Here is a 15,015-nt window from a genome sequence, read left to right as displayed (position 1 = left end):
TCTCCACATTTTCAATTCCTCTCTCCCTTAATTTCTTCATTTCCAATTCCTCTCTCCCTTCATCTCCTCACCTCCGATTCCTCTCTCCCTCCATCTCACCTCCGATTCCTCTCTCCCTTCATCTCTTTACCTCCAATTCCTCTCTCCCTCCATCTCCTCACCTCCAATTCCTCTCTCCCTCCATCTCCTCACCTCCAATTCCTCTCTCCCTCCATCTCCTCACCTCCAATTCCTCTCTCCCTCCATCTCCTCACCTCCAATTCCTCTCTCCCTCCATCTCCTCACCTCCAATTCCTCTCTCCCTCCATCTCCTCACCTCCAATTCCTCTCTCCCTCCATCTCACCTCCAATTCCTCTCCCTCCATCTCCTCACCTCCAATTCCTCTCTCCCTCCATCTCCTCACCTCCAATTCCTCTCTCCCTCCATCTCCTCACCTCCAATTCCTCTCTCCCTCCATCTCCTCACCTCCAAATCCCCTCTCCCTCCATCTCCTCACCTCCAATTCCTCTCTCCCTCCATCTCCTCACCTCCAATTCCTCTCTCCCTCCATCTCCTCACCTCCAAATCCCCTCTCCCTCCCCACCCCTCTAATTATTCTCTCTCTCTCTCTCCATCCCTGCCTCATTCTTTTAGTTCGTGATAAATGTCCACTTCTCCTTGAACAGGTTAACAACTTTAGATTATTCTTTGTGTTAGTTTGAGGGCTAGAATTATATTATCAGCAAAATACCTGGAAAACTCCGCTGGATCTTTCTCTGAGGAAACTCTGGGGAGTTTTCCCTTTAATTTCCCAGCAGTTGGAGGTTGTTCCATTTAGTTTTCCATCTTTACCCTCTCCCTCCCTCCTCTCTCTCTCTCTCACACACACATTTTCTCTCGCTCTTTTCTTTTTCTCTTTTGTCTCTGGCCGCCTTTGGGGAGCATTTCTCCTTCGACCGCGGACCCACCAGCTGGGCCGAGCCCGGGTGAGCTGCGCTGAGAGAAAAGGCGCCAATTCCTCTCCCCGCCCGCGCGGGACTGGATGATCCGCCTGAGGCGGGAGGCGGAAGGGGGGGTAGGAACGATTCTCCGGAGACCTTTCGTTGTCGGAGTCCGGCCGGACCTAGAAACCGTGGCACAACCGGAAATCAGAGCTTGAGGTGGGAGCGGAGACCGAGTGGGACAATCACCCCCATAGCAACGGCGGGAGTGGGGGGAGACAATCACCCCCATAGCAACGGCGGGCGGGGGAGGGGGGAGACAATCACCCCCATAGCAACGGCGGGCGGGGGAGACAATCACCCCCATAGCAACGGCGTGGGGGGGGGAGACAATCACCCCCATAGCAACGGGGGGGGGGGGCAGACAATCACCCCCATAGCAACGGGGGGGCGGGGTGAGAGACAATCACCCCCATAGCAACGGGGGCGGGGGGAGAGACAATTACCCCCATAGCAACGGCGGGCGGGGGAGGGGGAGGGGGGGGGGGAGACAATCATCCCCATAGCAACGGCGGGCGTGGGAGGGGGGAGACAATCACCCCCATAGCAACGGCGGGCGTGGGAGGGGGGAGACAATCACCCCCATAGCAACGGCGGGGGGCGGGGGGGTGAGACAATCACCCCCATAGCAACGGCGGGCGGGGGAGGCGGGGGGGAGACAATCACCCCCATAGCAACGGCGGGCGGGGGAGGGGGGGAGACAATCACCCCCATAGCAACGGTGGGCGGGGGAGGGGGGGAGACAATCACCCCCATAGCAACGGCGGGCGGGGGAGGGGGGGAGACAATCACCCCCATAGCAACGGTGGGGGGGAGACAATCACCCCCATAGCAATGGCGGTGGGGGGGAACAAATAGCCCCATAGCAACAGGGGGTGGGACAAATACCCCCTCAGCAACTGGTGGGGAGAGATTACCCCTAAAGTAACTGGGGGGGGAAACCTTAGCAATGGTGGTGGAACCCCACAGTAACCTTGGAAGTCCATCATTGCAACGAGGCAGGAACCCCCACAGCAACCGGGTGGGGAAACCACCCCATCAATCAAGGGGACCCCGATAGCAACCGAGATAGTCACCTTCCTACCAACCGGGGGGGGGGGGGGGGAGGGGTGGAACCCCATGTCACCAGTGGAGCAATGCACATAGCAACAGGGAGGGAGAACCACATAGCAACTGGGGGGGTGGGGAGATGCAGGGGTTGGAACCCCCATAGCAACCAGGGGCTAACCCATGTAACAGCAGGCGGGAACCCCCTATAGCAACCTGGGGCTGAACATCTGTAGCAACAAGGGAGAATCATCTTCATATCAACTGGGTGGGGAGGTGAACCCCCATAGCTACCTGGGAGAATCACCCCCATAACTACTGATGGTGAACCCCATTGCAACTGGGAAGTTGTCTCATGGCAACCAGACGGAAACTCCCATAGCAACCAGGTGGGGAACCACCCTAGCAACCAGAGGCAACTGCCAGAGCAATTAGGATAATCACTCCCCGAGCAACCGGGGGTGAAGCCCCATAGCAATGGGGAGGAACCCCATAGCAACTGAAAGGGCGGGGGTAGGAGCCGCCATTGCAACCAGGGAAGAAACTTCATAGCACCTGGTGGGAATCAGGTCGAATCAACCCTATAGCAACTGAGGGGAAACCCCCATCCCTCCCCCATAGCAATTGAGGGAGAAACCCCCCACACCACCATAGCAACCAGGGGGAAACCCGGTGGAAGTAAAAGGGAATGTGTGAAAATTCAGTTTCTGCTGCTTTGAAAATTAGGCTTCAATTACAGAAGTGCAACGGGTTATTTCTAGATTCCTAACAATTTTAGAAGTCTTAAGTCGTGTTTTTAAGTTGTGGTATTAAACCTGTCTGTCTGCTTAGATGGATGTAACTAACAATATGGAGGTATTTGAAAAGTGACATCCTAGTCAACATCAAACCTAAAACAGATTATTACATTATCGATTCTTTTTTTTTGTGGGCTTCTACTACAAATTGACTATCCTATTTGAACACATTTCTAAAGTAATTCAGTTGGCCGCTAAGCACCTTGGAAAGTCCTGAAGATATGAAAGGAGATGTATAAATTCACATTTTCCTATATTTTTAATATACATATATAGATATATATTCTATATATTTTTCATACATTTCCATAATTTCTTAATATATAAATTCACATGCATCCTTAAAACTGCATACAAATCTCAGTTCAGTAGATGTGCTCAACCACAAATGGTGCACTTATGGTGATGAGCTACAAGATCCAAATTCAGTGATTTCTACTTGTTTGTCCGAACACCGTAAAACATCCATCGTGTTGGAGTACTGTACAAGCTGCGCTCAGCAACTGTTCCCTGTGCGATGTGCTCCAGGAAGAGGTTCAGTGATATAAAATGCTCCATTAGAAAGATTTTCCTTTAGCTGTAATTTTGTTTTGTAGTGTTAGTGCTGCTGGATGTTGAGATACTTACAGTTTACAGCATCCGGAAAATAAACGTACACTGCCACCCCCCACCAATAGAAAGATCTGTTTTCGTGGCAATGGCCTTAACAAACATAGGAGCAGGAGTAGGCCATTCAGCCCTTCCAAGTATGTGCCACTATTTGTTAAGATCATGGCTGATCTAGTCATGGTCCCAACTCCACTTTCCTGTCTGCCCCCATAACCCTTGACTCCCTTGTCTATCAAAAATCTATCTAACTCTGCCTTGAATAAATTCACTGATTCAGTCCCCACTGCTTTCTGGAGAAGAGAATTCCACAGACTGACAACCTGCTGAGAGAAAGAAATTCTTACCTCCATCTTAAAAGGAAGGCCTCTTATTAAACTGTGTCCCCTTGTTCTAGTCTCCCCCACAAGAGGAAATGACCTCCTGGTATCCAACCTATCAATTGCGCTCAGGATCTTATATGTTTCAATAAGATCACCTCTCATTCAGCCTAACCTAGTAAATTTACTGGATGCACAAAAGAAGCATTTCAGTCGCATTATTGCAGCACAAAATAAACTTTTGCTAATACAACGCAATGAGGCTCTGAGGTTTGGCACAAGTCTAGTTTTTGAGCAGGTTGTCTGAACCAGAGGTCAAAAGTTTACTTTTAAGTTTATTTCAATCTTCAAATTTTTTTGCTGACAAAATACAATCATTCAAAGCCCTACCTAACTTACTAATACAATCCCATCTTCTGCCATAGCCCTTTTAAGTTTTGCACTTGATAGAGGTGACATCCACAATAATAAGCACTATCAGTGATGAATGTGCAGAAAAAAATGGATGGTGGATAGAGGTTTAATATTGGTCATTATAGACACTGTCTTCAGTCCCTACCTCAAACGCCATTCTTTCAACACTACTCCTTCCCTTAACCTAGTTACTGTCTGAGGCTGTTTGCAGCCTTGACATCCTATTTGACCCCGGGGCGAGTTTCCAACCACATATCTATTCCATCACCAAGCCCACCTGCTTCCAACTTGGTAGCATCATCTTTGACTCATTTCATCTATGGCTGAAAATCTCACCCAGGCCTTTGTTACCTCTAGGCTTGACTATTCCAATGTTCTGCTGGCCAACTTCCATCTTTTGAACTCCATAAACTTATCCAAATCTGCAATCTGTATCCTGAGTTGCACCAAGTCCCATTCACCCATCATCCTTTTGCTTGCTGACCTACATTGCCACTAGTTTGACACCACCTCGATTCTAAAATTCTCTTCCTCATTTTCAAATCCCTCCATGATCTTCCCTATCCCTATTCCTGTAACCACCCTCAGTTCTACACCCTCCAAAATCCCTACACATCTCCATTTTTGGCCTCTTGCTCATCACTGATTTTAATCACTTCACCAGTGGCGGCTGTGCCTTTAGCTGCCTGGGCCTTAAGTTTTGGATTCCCACACCCCACCCCCACCAAGCCTCGCCTCCTCTCTGTCTCCCCTCCTTTACGACATTCCTTAATGTCTAACTCTGTGGTCAAGTTTTTGGTCACCTGTCCTGAAATCTTTTGTAAATTGGTGTCAAACTTTGCTTGATAACACACCTGTGAAGTGCTTTGGGATATTTTACTACATTGAAGGTGTTATATAAATGCTAGTTGTTAGTCTGATGGCTTGATCTCATGTTCCTCTTCTTTTAGTGTGTTATGGCAGTGAAGAAGTGAGATTTACAAGATTTATGGCAGACAAAAGACAGCGGGCAAGAGTGCAGGGTGCATGGGCAGGCCCCAGTAAGACCACAGCAAGCTCACTTCAAGGTATGACATGTAAACAGTAATTTTAAAGTAATCAGCATTTCTTTTAGAACTGGTAGCAAAAAATTAAGTGTCACAGAGACCCGTGATCAGTATGTTTGAAGTGGAAAGAGGTGTGTGTTTTCTTACGCCTTTGAATGTGTTTTCTAATTAATTAAATTTAGCAGCAAGCTTTTCTGAGTTAAAAATAAAGGTTATTTATTCTCACACACTTACCCCGAATCATCGCAACATTACCCAGTCAAACTCACTCTCTCACTCGCTCACTCACACACATACACACACAGATTGAATACAGATGAAGGTAATGTACTGAAAGGTCCGAGGAATACTCTGGTACAAAATTTCAACACTCGGAGTCCAGATGCAATATTCAAGTGGTTCCTTTATTACGCATGCGGGGAGCAAACGCTGGGCAATGCAGGCGCTTCTCCACCGAGGTTCAAATGAGCAGAGTTTATATATCTTTTACTATCAGTTACAACTTAATGGTGTTTGTTAGACAAAGGACACAGCACAATGACATCCCGGTGGGCTGATAATTGTGTTCTTGTACAGTAATTACAGTGCAGAGACTGGGCATTGTCTTTTTTGAAGATGGCTATCAGACAGTGCGAAATGGCTTTCCCCATTTCTTGATTCAGTTATCCCGTGTCCCTGCCCGTGTGTCTCCCATTTCCTAATTGCAAATTTACAGCTGAGCCCTTTGTACAAGCTTATAGCTTTCATGTAAGGCTGCGACTGTTTGTCTATGCTTTGGTGCCTTAGCTGCTGGTCCTGGCTAGTACTTTAAAATAAATCCAAATTTTCTGCATCTTCAGTACTTTTACAGATTAGAGTAATCTCAGTCTCTGATTTATGATTTTCATTCTCCCAAGTGGTAGACCTGGTTTCTTGAATGATTTTGATGGGCCTAAAGTTGAAGTGAGGGTCTTGTAAAGTGAAGGTTTCACTGGTTGTGAGGGTTCTTGTAGTTGAATAGCTTGGAGGTTAGTTCTTAGGCAAACTTTTAACTGGAACTTGTTGGGCGTGAATCCTTCTTTCTGTTGGGATCCCCACTTTCGAGGCATGCAGTTAATTACCTTGGCTGCTTGATGACCTGCAGCTACTTTGTCATCTGGCTTTCTGACCAACTGATGACTAATGATTAACTGCAAATAGCTGTTAGCTGATTTTTAAAAGCAGACAAGAACACGGCTGCCCCCATGTGGCTTTTCACAAGTTCAAGTCCTTTTCCAAATAAGGTGGTGTTTATGTTGATTTCGCATCCTGTGTTGTGGGTTAAAACCTCTGAGGTTCACTCAGTCTAGTTTGGATGGGGAATGCCACTTCCATCTGCCACCAATTGAGTTTTGATCTTTTTTGTTTGATTTGAAATAGGGAGTCGGGCAGTCTGGAAATTCTGTAGTCCTTTTGTGTTGGCCCATCCTTAAACAAAGATATGTGTGAATTCCCCAGATGGCTGTGAATATCCATATTTGACACAGTATTCGCCTGAGACTTGATACCGACTGTAACGCAAACGTCAAGGTCACGTGATTTGCAGCAGTCATTTTAATACCTTGTTTGTGTCCAGTTTTTAAAAGTATTGACTGAAAGTTCATAACACGCTGAGCATGACATTAAGATTTCTATCATGGGGAATCAGGATGGATATCAGTGAATTTTTTTTTTGAACCAAAAATAAACTAGAGAATGCATAATCTGAGTTTTTCCCAGCGTTTTACTTGTTTACTAAACCACCTAGTCCCCCTACTTTATCTATTCACATTACTGCATCTCATGAAGTTTTGTCAGTTCATTTTAATTCTTTAAAAATGTCAAGAGATATGGAATCTTAATAATAAACAGGTTTTGAGGTGCTGCTATGGGAACTAAAGTTCTCAGCACCTTAGGATTGCGGCACAGCCGCTGTACTGCAGCTTATGCAACTTGAGGGCACAGTACTAGAGTATTGGATTCTGAAATAGGATGTCCAAATTTGCATCTCAGTTGGAATTGTGTTTTGCCCATTGAGTTCACCAGTTTTGCTTGGATCATCAGGGGAAGAGGGAGTCCATTTCTCTTCCTCTTCCCTCCACAGGGAATGAATGAAGGAAATTTAATATGAAAATTTTCTAACATTCTACGATAAGCGACAGGATATTAACCTTGTGCAAGCAATCCAGAAGAGCCTCTGTGCTCACTTTTTTGGGCAAGAGTCCTCTGCCTGCTCACTGGATCCTTTCAAACATCTCTAATACTCTCCCTATACTTGAACCCCTTTCTCTGGCCTCTCACCCAGCCTTGATCTTTTCAATGAGAACTGTCAACGTGACATTGGCCGTCTTAATTTCTCCGCTCCCCTCACTCACTCTAACCTGTCTCCCTCTGAACTTGTTGCACTTGAATGCCTACCCAGAAGAGGTATGTATTTTGATGGGTTTCAGTACCCAAATAGTTAACATTTTCCGTTAATATGTAAAATGATAATGACGTCAATACTTTATTTCATTATTGTGGTAATACAATTTTTTTGTTGCATTTGGGACAATATAAATGCTATTAAGTGTCATGTTTTGCAAAGTATTAGATGAAAACATCATTCATGAGTCCAAACGACACATTAATGGATCCTTTGTAGGCTCAATAGAATTTCTGTACCATAATGAAAAATAGAACATTTTGTCAAAAGAATGTAATTGCTTTCTGAATTTTCAATTATTCTTCAAATTATTCAGCACAACCAATTGTAAGTCAAATCATATTTTTAGATTTTGTTCCCCACCACAACGACCCCTCCTTGGGCCTCCCACACAAGTGATCTGTCCCAGGCCTATCCCAATGTTGTTGTTAAGCCAACTAATGGAAGGTAGCCTGAGATGAATCACTTTGACTTTCCCCATAGAGAGATGGATAGCCTTTGCTTGGTACTCTTTCTCCTGTAACATTTTGAGTTGAGTATTGCAAGCGTGAGCTTTTATTCTACCATTTCATGGCATTGATGTTGATGCTGCATTTTGCTTAATCACTCAGTCTTTTGTAAGCACCATATCATTAGTTCTGATAAAGTCTACAGCAGAACCTTTGATCCATCTCTTCAGAGGCTTAAGAATATGCTGTATATTTTCAGCATCTTGTATTTGTATTTCTTTATTCCCAGTATTTGAAATTTTTGCTGTTTTGTGATTATTTTTTTGTAAATGTCAGTTTTTGAAGGGAGTGCAAGTAGCTATTCAAATCCTCCCGTTGCCTCCCATTGCTTTATGTAACCGAATCATAAAAGCTCAACTACTTATAAGGGAGATCATCAAATTTTACAGCATGGTGTGATGTTTTATCTAGTTAGTGTGGGACATTCATAAAACTTACTTTTGACTTTAATTTGAAATCGATATAATTGCAAGCTGTTAGTTAATTAATGCTTATTTCAGAAAGAAATAACACATTTGTTACTTTTTTTCTTTTTAGAACCCATAATAATTCCTATACCATTTTGGTTGTAGAAATGATCAAATCTGCAAATGATCCTCATATTTGCTGATTGTATCCCTGAGGCAGTTACATGATTACAGTACATGACCAGTTGAGGGCACCAAGTGCTTAATAACACTAATGACTGAATTTGCAAATCATATTTTTTGAACAGTTAGATGCTGCTCATTGCTTGTGTCTATGTACCAAACTTACTGTGCCTGAAATTATCATTTTGCTTTGGTTCGTGAATTAATGTCAGGAGTTGGGAGATCTGCTATCTCATCAAATATTTTTCTTTAGTTGTTATGAAAATATTTTTTTTAAAGTCTTGTATTCATTCTTTTCCTCAGTTGAGTCTCCGTGTGTCACGCGGTATCCACGGCCCTGCGGTGTCCATAGCTGAGAGATTTGAGTTCCTACCGAACTTCTCCAATTCCTTCTCTGAATCTATTAATAATTATTTAAGTAAATCAAGGGAAGGGTTCTTCTCTCTCTGATTAGGTTCTTGGGCCCTTCTCAGCATTTATTCACTGTACTACAGGTCAGATCATGTATGCAGCAATGTGGACTATTGTGGATGTGAAATCACATCCCATCTTGGTTCTATCTATGCAGGGTAACACACTGCTGATATACAAGATTCTTCAAGAGTTTATTGGTTTTCCCTTACTTAAAACAAAGGAATCTGATGACGATTATAGTATCAGTATAAGATATAGACTGATGGCCATGGTTTCCCACATTGTGAGTTGCCGATTGTGACTGTTGAAAGCCGAGTTGCCCAGAATTGCTCTTCTGCAGTTCACAAAGGCTAGTTCAAGAGCAGTAATGGCAGAGCTTAAAGTGAATTGCCTGAATATAGCAGAGGAAGCACTTGAAGAGAGGAGGGGAAGTACAAAGTCAGGGGTTATGGGTAAGAAGTCAATTAAGGAAGATGTGACCAAATCCATCTCATAAATGCCATGTTCTGCCACAAAAACAGAAGACCTACTGAGATGAGAATGAGTCATTGATATCACAATACTTGACTTGAGACCCTTTTAATGTAAAAACATATTCTGGGAGCACCTTTCATATGAGACTGGGAGAAAAGTGATCAAATGCCTACACACAAATGTAGTCTTGTTAGAATATACATGAGTGCATGTAAACTTTTGATTTTGATCTTCGGTGTACTTAGAATAAAGAACTCTGATTTAGAATATAAAAGAGCATTTTGTGTTTGTAATATACATGTTTTAAAGTGTAGTGTGTCATTTACTTTTAGTTAGTAGACATTCTTCAGAAAATGTTGCTGGAGCGCCCTGGCCACTGAAAGAACAGACTTCAGCTGATAGAAGATTTGTCTTTGAAAATCCAACAGAGGTAATATAATGAATAAAAACAAAAAACTGCGGATGCTCTAAATCCAAAACAAAAACAGAATTACCTGGAAAAACTCAGCAGGTCTGGCAGCATCGGCGGAGAAGAAAAGAGTTGACGTTTCGAGTCCTCATGACCCCTTCAACAGAACTGAGTAATATTAGGAGAGGGGTGAAATATAAGCTGGTTTAAGGTCGGGGGGTGGGTGGGGGGAGAGAAGTTGGGGGGGTGGTGGTTGTAGGGACAAGCAAGCAGTGATAGGAGCAGATAATCAAAAGATGTCACAGACAAAGGAACAAAGAGGTGTTGAAGGTGGTGATATTATCTAAGAGAATGTGCTAATTAAGAATGGATGGCAGGACACTCAAAGTACAGCTCTAGTGGGGGTGGGGTCACCCCACTAGAGCTGTACCTTGAGTGTCCTGTCATCCATTCTTAATTAGCACATTCGTTTAGATAATATCACCACCTTCAACACCTCTTTGTTCCTTTGTCTGTGACATCTTTTGATTATCTGCTCCTATCACTGCTTGCTTATCCCTACAACCACCACCCCCCCCAACTTCTCTCCCCCCACCCCCCCACCTTAAACCAGCTTATATTTCACCCCTCTCCTAATATTACTCAGTTCTGTTGAAGGGTCATGAGGACTCGAAACGTCAACTCTTTTCTTCTCTGCCGATGCTGCCAGACCTGCTGAGTTTCTCCAGGTAATTCTGTTTTTGTTGTGTAATATAATGAATGTTTTTTTTAAGTATGTGATCCTATCTTGTTCAGTACATTGTGTCCAATTTACATGCATTATATGATGCAATCCACTGACGTACAGTACTTACCACAAATATCCAAAGTACACACCTTTCATGAGTAGAGATCAACTTTATATCTTGTTTGATACAGACCAGCAACAGATTTACCAGACAGATCCCTGTGTTCACTCCACAGGAAATCCATGGAAGGATAAGCACAGTAGAAGTACATACTTCACCAGACAGAATGATCTTTGCAAGTGCAATCACACTTCTCTAATAAGAAAAGAAAGTTCTCCTTCTTGATCATTGTTTAATGCATTTAGAACATGTTTTAAAAATCTGTATGTTAAAGCAGTGTAATGAAAAGTGTTCCATGCAATCTCTTATTCCTATAGGTATTAATATCTTAACCTTGGCACAAATCAGTTTTTCATATGTACTAAGTCACAATGCTGATGAACATTGATTTCAGTGTTAGCCAGTGACACTGGTTTATTACAAAATGCTGAATATTTGGTGGTATAACTTCTTGATGCATGATAATTACTCACCAATTTTCCTGGTTTCAAACAATAGCAACTGTAAGTTCCACCAATGTGTAAGTTCCTGCCATATGTTTAAAGGGTATAAGATATACACTCTAAATGAGTGAAAGCTTTGTGCTTAGCTTTGTATATCACAGTATATCTTACAGGTTCATTCACTCATAGACTCATAGACATTTACAGCACAGAAGGAGGCCATTTGGCCTATCGTGTCCATGCCAGTCAACAGAGATCTGACTACACTAATCCCATTTTCCAGTGCTTGGCCCTTAGCCCTGGAGGCTATAGCAATGCAACTGAATATCTAAATACTTTTGAAAAGTTATGAGAGTTTCTGACTCAACCACTCTTTCAGGCAGTGAGGTCCAGACTCCCACCACCCACTGGGTGAAAAAAATTCTCCTCAACCCTCCTCTTAGCCTTCTACCTCTTAATTTAAATCTATGCCCCCTGGTTATTGACCCCCCTACTAATGGAAAAAGTGCCTTCCTATCCACCATATCTATGTCCCTCATAATCTTATACACCTCTTATCACGTCCCCTCTCAACCTTCGCTGCTCCAAGGAAACCAACCCCAGCCTATCCAATCTTTCCTCATAGCTCAGACCCTCCAGCCCAGGCAGCATCCTGGTAAATCTCCTCTGCACCCTCTCCAGTGCAATCACATCCTTCCTATAATGTGATGACCAAAACTGCATGCAGTACTCCAGTTGTGGCCTAACCAGCATTTTATACAGTTCCGTAACTTCCCTGCTCTTGCCTTTATTAGCCGAGGCGTAGAATACAAGTATCCCACATGCCTTCTTAACCACCATGTCTACCTGCTCTGCTACCTTTAGGGATCTATGGATATGCACACTAAGGTCCCCCTGATCTTCAGTACTTTCCAGGGTCCTACCATTCATAGAGTAACCCCTTGCCTTGCCTAAGTGCATTACCTCACACTTTTCCAGGTTGAATTCCTTTTGCCACTGCTCTGCCCTCTTGACCAGTCTATTGATATCCTTCTGCAGTTTACAGCTATCCTCCTCAATATTTACCACCCTACCAATTTTCATGTCATCCACAAACTTCTTGAACATACCCCCTACATTTAAGTCCAAATCATTTATGTACACTGCAAACAGCAAGGGCCCCGGCACCGAGCCTTGTGGAACCCCACTGGATACAAACTTCCAGTCACAGAAGCATTCCTCTACCACCACCCTCTGCTTCCTGCCTCTCAGCCAATTTTGGATCCAATGTGCCACTTGCCTTGGATCCCATGGGCTCTTACTTTCTTGCCCAGTCTGCCATGAGGGACCTTATTAAAAGCCTTGCTAAAGTCCATGTAGATCACATCAAATGCATTACCCTCATCAACACTCCCGGTTACCTCCTCAAAAAATTCGATCAAATTTGTCAGACATGACCTTCCCTTAACAAATCCATGCTGACTATCCCTGATTAATCCGTGCCTCTCCATATGCAGACATATTATATCCCTCAGAATTCTTTTTACTAACTTTTGAGCATGCTGTAATCCAGCTGTGTGTTTTTTCAAAACATCTAAAAACCTTGCCGCCTAGAATTACATGCATGAAAATACAAATGTGACTTATTTATCAGAACTATTGAAGAGGGAAAATTCTTGATCTTATCAGTCTCATATAGCACAAAATTGTTCCCGGAACCAGTTTTGGTAACTAGGATTTTTGCTCCTTGGCTATGAGAATCACAGCACATACGTGTTTTGTATTTTTGCAGTCTCTGCCTTGGCTTTTGGTTCTGACACCAGAGGTAGAACCTGGGTTTGTGCTTCTGATATTCAGTAAGCCAGCCTGAAGGCTTTGCTAAGTTGAAGGGAACAAAACTACTGCATTGATAATGGTAAAAGGAGTGAAATGAATGGATTAATTCATTCCAGGTATAAACGGACTATTACAAAATGTGCTGGATGATTTTATTGATTTTTTTTTAAAAAAAAACAAATAAGTAATTAGAACCTACGTTATCAATATAATTTTTGAAGATTTTAAATCAAATATTTTTAGATTACTATCTCCTCTTTTTTATTTTGCTTCCTAAGTGATGCCTACACAGTGATGAAAGACTGAGATTAATGTGTGATTGATGTGGATAACTAATGTTTAAGTACATTGTTATGATGATTGGGTGAGTTCGGACATAGGTAACTTCAAGTGAGTAACTATATTGTGTGGGTGTGAGACAGCGTGGGCGATAGTGAGGCATTGGAGAGGTAACTGTGTGGGCGACAGACTGTGTGTGAATTATTTACCTATGATTCAGAATTGAGAGAATATAGTTGTGTTTTGAGGACTACGTGCCTGGGAGAGGTAATTTTTTCTGTCACTTCTCCTTGAGACAACATTTCAAATGACTTCTATTCCTAACGTTTCTGTATCAACAGGATTTCAAAAAATATCCTCTCAGTACTCATTTTAACCAGCAGCACTGATAATTCACCTCTTTTTGTTTTGAGGGTACATGATTGACCTTTTGCTGGTGCTAATGTTGATTGATTTCTTCTACAACTCAGCCCACAAATTCTTTCCTCCTTGTTTGGGAGTGTCTGGTACCGACCCTGTTAGTACAGCTGAAGATATTGTGATTGTAAATCTGCATTCTAACCACTGTGCTGTGCTTGTTATTGTGTTAATATGACGTAGTTCCTAATCACCCTACATTTAAGGTTTTCTTTTCAATCTTGCTTCTCAATTTTCTTCTCATGTTTTTCCCAGGTTGTTAGAAAATGCAAGTGTGGCTAAGACCCTTCATCTCTGTGAGGAAGCACCTGGCCTCCACTTGGCTCCACTCCTGCAACCTGACCAAAATTGAGAATTTAACATGTAAACAAGTGCACAATTGGCCAATTTAAAAGCAGCTTTGGGGTCAGTCTTCTCCACAGGGAAATGTTGTATAGAATGGAAGGAATCTAAAATGGAAAAAAAAAATCAGTGAGGACCGTGTTAGGGTTGGATATGCAAGCACAGTCTATTCTTAATTCAAAATCGCTTAGTTTAAATTCTGATCATTCAAACTTTTTAGCACTAACTTCTTCTTACTTTGCTGTGTACTTATGCTGCTTGATTCAAATAATGGGACCAGAAGTAGTTAGTCATATTTTTCAAAGCTCTTACCGTACAAGTTTAAAGAAACTAAAGGTGTAGATTCAGCTTGTCATTTTAGAAAGTACGGCATACTTTTGATTATGAAAATACAACCGAAGATTACATAACCACAGGATCACATCTTGCTGGAAAAATAACGGTGTGTTATGAAGAGATATGCCGAGAGTTGTGAATCTCCAAAGTTTACTGGTCAATTTTGACTATTGTACCTTGAAAAACACACAGCTGGATTACAGCCTTCTTAGGAGTGAATGAACCTTTTAAGATATACTGCGAAATGCAAAGCTAAGCACAAAGCTTCCACTCATTTAGGGTGTAAATCTTATGCCCTTTAAACACGAGAGGAACTTATACACTGGTGGAATTCACAGTTGCTATTTGTTGAAAACAGGAAAATTGGCGAGTAATTGTAAAAACCTTTTTAACAACATGGTAATTGTTAATGCAATGTAAGTCAGTTTCTCTGGCCCAGAAAGGAAATAATCGAAGCAGTTGCATCTCATTCTTGCATATAATAAATTCTTCACTAAGATTTTTAA

The 15,015-nt window shown here is 42.7% G+C and overlaps 1 protein-coding gene across 2 annotated transcripts in view; it reads left to right on the top strand.

The window, feature by feature from the left end:
* Positions 1-924: 924 nt before the first annotated feature.
* Positions 925-15,015, top strand: part of alkbh3 (alkB homolog 3, alpha-ketoglutarate dependent dioxygenase) — a 73,140-nt gene continuing 59,049 nt past the window's right edge. Inside the window, exons 1-3 of one of the 2 annotated variants that reach the window (XM_078549568.1) lie at positions 925-966; positions 5,116-5,232; positions 9,953-10,050. In XM_078549568.1, the coding sequence (XP_078405694.1) occupies positions 5,154-5,232; positions 9,953-10,050 (177 nt within the window). In that variant the 5' untranslated portion in view covers positions 925-966; positions 5,116-5,153. Of the gene's footprint in view, positions 967-1,052; positions 1,141-5,115; positions 5,233-9,952; positions 10,051-15,015 lie in introns of those variants that run through there. The other variant, XM_078549567.1, reaches the window with a different exon arrangement.

The sequence above is a fragment of the Cetorhinus maximus genome, chromosome 9 (assembly GCF_964194155.1).
Source record: "Cetorhinus maximus chromosome 9, sCetMax3.hap1.1, whole genome shotgun sequence".
NCBI lineage: Eukaryota > Metazoa > Chordata > Chondrichthyes > Lamniformes > Cetorhinidae > Cetorhinus > Cetorhinus maximus.
This window is presented reverse-complemented; position numbering and strand designations above follow the sequence as displayed.